This window comes from Artemia sp. Qi Xiang Cuo, chromosome 17, assembly GCF_049724085.1.
Source record: "Artemia sp. Qi Xiang Cuo chromosome 17, ASM4972408v1, whole genome shotgun sequence".
NCBI lineage: Eukaryota > Metazoa > Arthropoda > Branchiopoda > Anostraca > Artemiidae > Artemia > Artemia sp. Qi Xiang Cuo.
In genome coordinates, this window is record NC_142810.1 from 49,756,952 (window position 1) to 49,767,281 (window position 10,330).

At 33.9% G+C, this 10,330-nt stretch overlaps 1 protein-coding gene across 1 annotated transcript in view; it reads left to right on the plus strand.

The window, feature by feature from the left end:
* The window catches only part of LOC148942299 (pickpocket protein 28-like), a 332,270-nt gene extending 331,062 nt beyond the window's left edge, over window positions 1-1,208 (plus strand). Inside the window, exon 10 of the mRNA XM_089103282.1 lies at window positions 1,081-1,208. Within this exon, the coding sequence (XP_088959408.1) occupies window positions 1,081-1,169 (89 nt within the window). The 3' untranslated portion in view covers window positions 1,170-1,208. The remainder of the gene's footprint in view (window positions 1-1,080) is intronic.
* The last annotated feature ends 9,122 nt before the right edge of the window (window positions 1,209-10,330 follow it).

Sequence of the window (10,330 nt, forward strand, 5' to 3'; positions counted from 1 at the left end):
TTGATGAAACTTATATATTTCAAATCAGCATTAAAATTTGATTCTTTTGATGTATCTATTTGTATCAAAATACCGTTTTCTAGAGTTTGGTTACCATTGAGCCGGGTCCCAATAACCGATACTATATTTCAACCTTTCAGCCCTCCTCCTGGGGGCTTCGAGGGATTAAGTCATCCTAAAAGACATAGTTATAATATTTTTGACCATGCTGAACAAAATGGCTATCTCAAAATTTTGATCAGATGACTTTGGGAAAAAATGAGCGTGGGAGGGGGCCTAGTTGCCCTCCATTTTTTTTGTCACTTAAAAAGGGCACTAGAACTTTTAATTTCCGTTCCAATGAGCCCTCCCACGATATTCTAGGACCACTGGGTCGATACGATCACCCCTGGGGAAAAGAAAAGAAAAAAAACAAACACGCATCCGTGATCTTTCTTCTGGCAAAAAATGGAAAATTCCACATTTTTGTAGATAGGAGCTTGAAACCTGTACAGTAGGGTTCTCTGATACGCTGAATATGATGGTGTGATTTTCATTAAGGTTCTAAAACTTTTAGGGGGTCTTTACCCCCTTTTTTCGAAAATCAGCCAAATTTTCTCAGGCGCGTAACTTTTGATAAGTAAGATTAAACTTGATGAAACTTATATATTTGAAATCAGAATTAAAATTTGATTCTTTTGATGTATCTATTGGTATCAAAATTCTGTTTTTTAGAGTTTCGGTTACCATTGAGCCCGGTCGCTCCTTACTTACAGTTCGTTACCACGAACTGTTTTATATGTTCCTCTATTGAGCGTAAAAGCGTAAAATATTAGTATGTTCCTCTGTTCATTCATAGGATCAAGAAGGCTTGAAATAAAATTTGATGGCTTCCTAATATTTTATAGCATGCCTCTTTAAAATTCCTATACAATTTGAAAAAAAAAAATAATCTACTCTAAGCCAAGACCGAGATAATTTGCTCTATGGTGTTTAGTCTGTCTAATTTGTTCCTTCTGTATAATCAATTTAGACTAAAATTTTCTAAGAAATTTTGAAAGTCAAAAAAGGCTTTTATAGCTGTCTTCTCCTCTTTTTTAGCTTCTTGTGGTGGACTTCTTGGTTTTGCATCAGGCATCAGTATTATAAGTTGCATCGAACTTCTTTTCTTCTGTCTATCATGCAAGTAAGCAATGATTACAAGGCTGCCAGATACACGACACTTCATCAAGAAGATTTCTTTTTTGAGCTAAAACTTATATCAAAAATCGTATATAATCTGTAATCGTATATATTTGAAATATAAATAAATAAATAAATAAATAAATATATATATATATATATATATTTTATATATATATATATATATATATATATATATATATATATATATATATATATATATATATATATATATATATATATATATATATATATATATATATATATATATATATATATATATATATATATATATATATATATATATATATATATATATATATATATATATATATATATATATACATATACATATATATATACATATATATATATATATATATATATATATATATATATATATATATATATATATATATATATATATATATATATATATATATATATATATATATATATATATATATATATATATATATATATATATATATATATATATATATATATATATATATATATATATATATATATATATATATATATGTGTGTGTGTGTGTGTGTGTGTGTGTGTGTGTGTGTGTGTGTGCTATCAAACTACTCTGTTGTAACTTACGTATTACATATTAGTAAAACATTTCTTCTAGAGGAATATTCTATCAGACCAAAGGTAATCAGAACCAACACTCTAGCGTGGCTGTTGAAAAGAACCATAAAACTTTAATGCGTAATTTACTGTTTATTTTCTTCTAAAGCCATTTCATATAGAGGAGCTGGTCCTAACAGGTTTTGAGGGTTCTTATTCGATTGAAAATTGAAAGGTATAATTCCTTTTTTTAGAGTTAAAAGCAACAAGAAGGCAACCAGCACGTCCACTGCCCTACTTTTTCAACCTGCCTCTCGTACCCTTCGAAGAAATCTGATCGAAATTTGAACATTACAATTTTGTTCAAAATAGACGAAGAGTTTAATAATATAATCTTAGGAATGAAGAAAACCCTCAGGGCCGTGAAACAAGGGCTGCAAGTAGTTCAACTTAACAATTGTTGTAACAATTGCGTTATAATGGAAAAAACGGGAAGGGGTCTACTTAATATCTCAGGAACAGCTATGGGTATTCAGAAGAATAAAGAGAAGTTAAGGGGAATGTTTAACTCAGCAAAAGACACTATGTGAATACACTACTTGTTTTAAAAAAAGGACCTATTTGCACCTAAGTTGTCTAATGGGTAGATCTGTGATATCTCAGGAATAAAAAGGGGTTTTAAGCTGATACATTCAAACAATGTAGGAGAGGAAGTTGAACTGTATCAAAAGACAATGTGCTCATCCAAGCTATCAAAAGGGTGTATCTGTAAGATATCAGGAACAACATAAGGATTTGTTGAAACTTTCAAGGAATTTAGGGGGTAGAAGATCTTGAATAAATTTAAAAAAAACACTATAGCCTATGCTTGCATGACGTCAAAAAGGCCTATAGAATAAAATAATGTTTACGCTAAAATGTGCGAAATAAGGCTATAAATGTGATAGAATAGGGCTTACGATGAAATAGACGGCTCTTACAAATTAAAAAAAGAACTAAACAGTCCCAGCATCATCCAGGAAGAGACTGTGTAAAATAAAGAAATATAAAACATTAAATTACCTCCTTCTTCTTCATAACGAGGTTCTAGGTATTTAAAACCTTAGGTCCTGTACCTGATATGCCACTAGTTAAAGAGGCTTAAGTTTAATTGCAAAATATATTAGAAATTTTTGAAAATTGCATTGACGAGAAGGGCTACAAATCTCTGTTACGACAAACCTGTCATTTAAGGAATGAACACCAAACTTGTTGAAACATTTGTGTTACTATTTTTTTATGACAGCTTTTATGCTTCTTATGATGGCACTAAAGGATGTTAAATATGTTGCAAAAATAGAACGTATAGTACTACCAACTTACCTTGCTGCTAATCATCAATGAAACAACATAACACTAAAACGAAAACCCTCTAAGACATAGCTTTTTCCTGGTGAGATGAAGCGTAGCATTTCAGGCTCTCTAGGACTTAGTGAGTCCTTTAACTAATGTTTGGAGATGAGGTGCAAGTGTGAACATCCACTACTAATAAATCATAAACAATAAGTAGAACAATAGGGAAATGTTTATATAAGACAGTGGAACGCAACTTTAAATGAATCTTATATAATATGTTTATATAAGACAGTGGAACGCAACTTTAAATGAATATTTCGACCCTATATATTTCGACGTCCTCAGCAAAACAAACGAAGAAAAAAACAATAAAAATAAAGTCACATTAAAATTCAATCATTAAAACTGAAAAAAGTTTTTTTTTTAATTTTCAAAACATCCCTAGCATCATTACTTTAAGGAAGTTTAGCCAGGACTGGTACACCAAGTGAAGTGAAAAAAGACAGTTCATTCAAATGGAATAAAAAATACTTACACACAAGCTCTTAAAGCTAATCTTGCCTTTTTGGCAGCCAGCCTAGAAGGTCTTTTCGTAACAGGTTGAGTGGAATTATTGACCGGTTTATAATATAATTATTTAAATCATTTCTAATTAAATGTGTATATAAGGCATTAACCGAATATTCCCCGAAATCCCTATGTAAGAAATATTAATAATTATTTGGATTTTAAATTCAATTGCCTCTCGAACAACCTGTTTTATGCCTAAATCATTGCTAACAGGGCAATTTATTTCAAAAGCATTTAATGGCTTGGGTTATCATAGATATGACTGCTTAAAGCAGAATCAAAATAAATATTTGTACTATTAGAATTTAAAGCTTTAGTTATGTCATTTTTGTGTTGTTGTAGGCGTTTTTCTAAATTTTGATGGGTTCTACCAACATGAAAGTGACCACAGTCACATTATATTTGATAAACCCCTCTTTGGCGAGTAATTGGGGTTAAATAGGTTCTGTAGTTTTTCCATTGGAACCTCAAAGCAAGGACCCGCCTTCTTCTGAGGTGAAAACCCGGTCCTTCATGGCTATAGTGAAAAGAATACCACAAAGTATAAACGAAGAAGATATTCAGTCTGCTAACTCAAAGTGTTCCGAAGTACGCCACATAGGGAATAGAACGGCATTTAAACTGCACTTTCAAAGCGAAAACGAACTAGACTATGCAATAAAAGCAGGATTCAGAATAGGCTTTGACCACTTCCGTCTCAAGAAATATGTATTTATGCCTAAAAGGTGCTACCGATGTCAACAGTTAGGGCATATAGCGAAGATCTGCGGAAATTACCAAAAGTGTTTCAAGTGCAGAGTCACATGCCTCAACTCCGCTTTCACCATGTACAAGGCAAAGCAAATGCTCAATTTATTAATTAATTCAATTCAATTTATTGAAATAAAAACAAGATGAAACATAACACCAATAATAATATGGATCCTGGAAGCGAACTTGTTGAGGACCATAACAACAAAAAATTGAAAATGAACAAGAGAGAAAAAAAGAAGAAAAAAAACAGAAAAAAAGAGAAAACACGGGTAAATTAAAGCAAATTGATTAAAAATTTAGAGAATTATAATATGAAAGTTTAGTAACATTGTTATACAGTGTGCGAAAACTTGTGGATAGCTCGATACTAGAGGGTATTATATTCCATTGAAGTATAGATTTATAAATGGGGGATCGCTGGGTGGAGCTAGAGACACACTTCGGGACAATAAAGGAACGTTTTGATGAACTGAGACACATGACTTCAGAATTATTTAAATGAAAATAAAATAATAATTGGAAATTAAGGCTTTTATGGTAAGCGGAGTATGCAAGGGATAAATTTAATTTTTTAATAATTTGTTCAAAAGGAATAATACCAAAATCCGAGAACAAGTCTTGAGTGGGATATAGTCGGGGCAGCCGAAAAACTGCTTTGATGGCAGGGTTTTGTGCAGTTTTTAATTTATTGGTAACTGAAGGATAAGTGTTGCCCCAAACAGATCCGCAGTATGAGATATATGGGTAAATAAAAAGAGTAATAAAGGGTGACAAGGATATCAGTGGGAAAAAAATTATTCACACGATTAATCATACTTACCTGTCGCAAAATTATGGCTCTGATGCAGGATACATGAGTCCCAGGGCTGTTTTGAAAATTTTAATAAACTTTTTTCAGTTTTAATGATTGAATTTTAATATGAGTGTCTTTTATATTGTTTTTTTCTTCGTTTGTTTTGCTGAAGACGGCCCTTGGATATAGGGTCAAAATAATTGTTTAAAGTTGCATTCCACGGTCTTATATAAAAATTTCCCTATAGTTCTACTTATTGTTTATGATGGAAAGGCAGTGTGGTCTTCGTCGCTATTTGCTAATAAATCACTGCGGCTCTAAGCCACCTGAGGCCAACACATCTAGTTAAGCTTCTACTACCTCAAAAAATATTCAAAGCTTTCGAAGAAGAACTTTGAACCCTCCAAAGAAATTCCTTTTTTTTTAAATTATTCCTTATGGTACCCTCCATCCCATTCAGGGACGCCATAATTTTCAAAATTCGTACTAGAACGATTATGAACGTACTAGTACTAGAACGTACCAGTACTAGAACGATAATATTTGGCAATCTTTGGTCCTTCTCATGGAATGGAATTTCATGGAATGCTAAGGAGGTTTTAAACAAAATCAGAAGACGCTTTTTGGATCCAGGTTATCAAAACAATTCTTCCCTCTGAAGACAATATCTGATTTTTATTTGACATCGTCCTAATCATGTATACATTTATTGCTCAATCTGCATCATATTAAAAAAAATATACTTTTATGCCTTAGATGAACTATAAAAATGTTAGAGATGCTAAATATTTCCCACCGGTTGAACCTTATATAGTCAACCAACTCTACCATACTACTGCCAAAGGAGGCAAGCACATTAATAGGAATGCAAACAAAATATTAAAGAAATAAGCTACAAAATAAGAAACTTTAGATTTAATTCATTTGAAAAAAGAATAAATTTTTTAAGAATTTAAATTTTTTATACCATATATAAAGAGATGTTTTTGTCTTACTTTTGGAAGCCAGAAGTGACTGTGTTTACCAGGGTTCCTGGCTTATATTGTTTCATTTTGGCAAATAGGATCAGAATAAATAAAATCATTCATAGACCATGGAATACAAACTTGCAAAAAATCTCGAAGGTATCTCCAGATTTTTTTCCAGGAAAGATCGAGCGATAATGTACAGCCTGATATGTAAAAGCATAGGCAAATTTTAAATATTCTCCTTACCAAATAATTAGAAGTAAAAACCTGCTGGTGGTTATAAGTAGTAAGTATCTATTGAATTCTACTACTTTACGTTCCCTGGCAGCTTTCCAAGGCAGATTACCAGACTAGTTATTTGGCAGTGTATAATGTTTTGAGAGTTTGGTCGTAATAATATAATGTGGTCAAACGTTGGTACCATTCCAAACGAGCGGGGATTCCCCGCCTGTTCCTAAACATTGCAAAAAAGATAGCAGTATGAACGGGGGATTCCCCGCACAAATTTGTTTCAACTCCAAGTTTTTTTTCAACCAGAGTGTGTTTTTTTTCGATCTGACACCTGTTTATTAGGCAGACAATAAGAGACAACAGAGATATTTACTCCTCTCTCTCTCTCTCTCTCTCTCAGACAATTTTTTTGTTGTTGCTAGCTCAGTTTCATTGTGGCAGTGAGAGTGTTAACACATGAAAAAATGTTCCATACATGTCCCCTATGTATGTACACACTGGGAAGCTGGTCATCATGTGAGAATTGTACAATGATTGACGAGTATGATGAAAAGTGTAGATTATGCAACCCGTGTAAATTGCACAAAGGATATGCAGTACAAATTAAAGGCTGTAATTCCTGTCATGAAGAGGTGTTTGACTCTCATCCTAGAGGTCACCTATGTTCCAATTGCCATTACGATAAATGTAATCAGTGGGAGAATACATATCCCGGTATGATTGGAAAGAATCCTAAGCGTGATTTTAGTTTATTGCTAAGAGATTGGTATCGTCGTGGTTTTAGATTGTTCTGGGAGGAGGAAACGGGTCAACGATTCAACTGTTGGAACAACAAAAGAAGATGGTTTCTACGTCATCGTTGTGAAGACAATGACTACCATGATTATAAGCCCACTGATTTTTATTTGGCTGTGACGGAATGTGATTCACCGCTTGAGGAAACTATTTGTGACATTACTTCAAATAAACAAATTGAAAAATGTGAATTCTATAGAATAAATGAGAATAGTATCATTGACTATACAAAGAGATATGACAAGAGTGAAGTTACACTCTACTTTAGAAAATGTGACCCTGACATTGCACTACATCAGGATCAGTACACTGTGAATTCAGATAATCTACCTGCACTAGTCGTTGTCGACAAATACCTATACCTAGTAGAAGATGAAATCTAAAGAGTAGAAAAGTCGTTATATCATGTATATAAATTCTTATTAATAAATAATTTCATATACATTTTTAGAATATTTTATTCGTAGGGCACTAAAATCAATATTAAACATGCTTGTAAGTATTTTTTCGAATAGAAAGTCTTTCAATCGAAGTAAGTCAACGTAGATGTCGAGAAACTGTTTGTAAGTGTAGCCACGACATCTGAACATGAAAAAGAGTAGTGCATGAAAGCCACATGTCTTAGTCGTTAAATCCTGTACTCTTCGTTGATTTTGAATAATGGTTTTCCCACTGCTTTCAATGAAGTTGCTGATGTATGGTGTGTAGAATTTATACGATAGGCCAAGAGGATCAAAAAATTCAATTTTATTCGCTGTTTGAAAGATGCATAGCCAATGACCGGTCTTCAAAGTCGATGGACTGCTATTAACAATGATTAGAGTATTGTTAACACTTGGAATTTTTTCAATTAAGTCCGATGGTATACAAAAGGACTTGTACTGGGACATGTATGGATCCATATTAAATACGCTGATTATTTGGTTTGTGTTCATTGTGCTAATTCTAGTGGAACACTTCCTTCGGGTGTGATTTCCCAATAGGTTTCAAATTGACTCAGTGATATTAGCGTGACACTCTCAGTCAAAGCATCGGCAAATGTACACTCTAAACGTACATTCCCTGTTCGTACTATACTCATATTCTGAGTCCCCGACAAGTCCAAAACAATTACACCATGATTTTTTGAAAACATTGAATCGGTTATTCCATTTTCAAATGGTTGAGAGTCATGATCTAGGGATTGCATGGTCAACTCGTACAGAGTTCTATAGGTTTTTTTTTTTGTCAAATGATAGAGTGTACAGTTGAATACCATTCACTTTGCACACAAGGCTAGATAGACCGAAAAAATTAAAGTCATGGGGGGATTCAGTCCAGGATCCAACAGCACTGCCACTCTTCACAAGGGCTAAAGCCCATTTTGATGGGATTTCCCCATTGATAAATGATGAATCGGTATAGCTACGAGAGCCGGTGGCAATGTGACGTTGATTGGTGATCGTATGGGGGACAAGAAGTTTAATGTTGTTGCCATTGGCTCTTAGCTTTTCCACTGCCAATGCAACAGAGCTCATAGCTTGTTGTTTTCGGACATGGAGAATTGCCGATGTGATAATGACATTTGCATTGGGTGCTACAGAAAGTGTTTTTTTCAAAATAAAATTAGATGGGGCCATCTGTAACTTTATGTCAATCGTGACATTAGGGGCTAGCAATTGGGATATATTGAAAATCTCAGGATTTAGTTGCACAACATAAAAATATTCCTGGGTAACAGTAGTCAGTCAGATCGCCGGCAGTAACAACAACTTATCGATATTCATAGCCCAGTGATAGTCCTCTCCACTCCTTGCCTGCCTTTCTTGTCATCTTCATAAATTGTTCGTAACTTGCATAGTTTGAAAAATTATTGCTAGTGCTCACCAATGTTCCATTAATAAATACATTAATTTGTTTGAATAGGTTGTGTAGAATACAGTTCTCGTAGGAGAGACCATCGCCAGCATTTGGAGTTGTATTATCTGACTTTTTCTTCACTGCAACATTTAAATCAATAAATGTTGATGACAAATCAATGACATAGTCTTCATTGGAAAATATTTGAAAGTGTATATTTTCCGAGAAGGGTTGTTGGGGATGAAATTGTTCATAGTAGCCATACTTGATACTGATATCAACATTTTCATCATTGAACAGATTCAATGAGGAACTAATTGATGGATATGATTCCTTGTGGGAAGAAAAGTCATCTTAAGAGAAGAAATCCTTCTTTGATCTACCAGTCTTTTTCTTTTTCTTCTTCTGCTTATTGGTCTTCGTTGTTTTATTCCTCAAAGTCCTTGTTGATGCCCTTCGCTTCCCACCTGGGTGGAGACTGATGAGAGAATGACGCGCACGCATCTTTTTCAATCCCTCCCCATTTTGTCGTGATTTTAGTTGCTCACCAACGGCTCTTGCTGAAGATCTAATATTTTCCTTAGCACTCTCCTTGAAATTCTTGCCCGACCCCCAGTCCTTTAGTGTAGAGGCAGCAAAATTTGATGCAGCAGGTACAAGATATTTTCTGGCAAGGGGTAGTGCAGAACAAAACAGCCTCGCAAACCAGATACCAAGACCATAGCGAGACATTGTAGTAAGACCCTTTTAGTAGTCCAATCCATTGCCTATTTGAAGTGGACTCAGAGTACCAACACAACAATCAATATCAGGGAAGAAAAATAGAAGTCTTCCATTTTTCCAGTCAGAGGATCGTAACATAATAGGGATAGGGTCAATAATTCCTAGTTATCCCTCATAGGCGATGTTTTATTGTTAGAACCTTACCAGAGTCAATTTGTCGCTATGACTGGCAGAGTTTCAAACATGAAGTGTTTATAGGAACATACTGAAGATGCTTTATATTATAGTGATGAACAAGTTCATGAGATGTTTTTCGTTCAAGAACACGTAGGAGAGGGACATTTGAATTACCGACTCTCGATGTTTCCACAAAGGATGCATAGAGAAATATGCAAGAGTCCGAGGCGAAACCAGGTGGATAATCAGCAAAAATAATTTGATCCATCCCGTAAACGGTGACAGCATTTTCCCCATTGATCATATTCTGTTTAAAACCAAGACCTTCTCACAGATTATCATTGAGAATAATTACTTGGGTGTCAACAGGTGAAGTAATGTAAATCCTATCATGTTCCAATG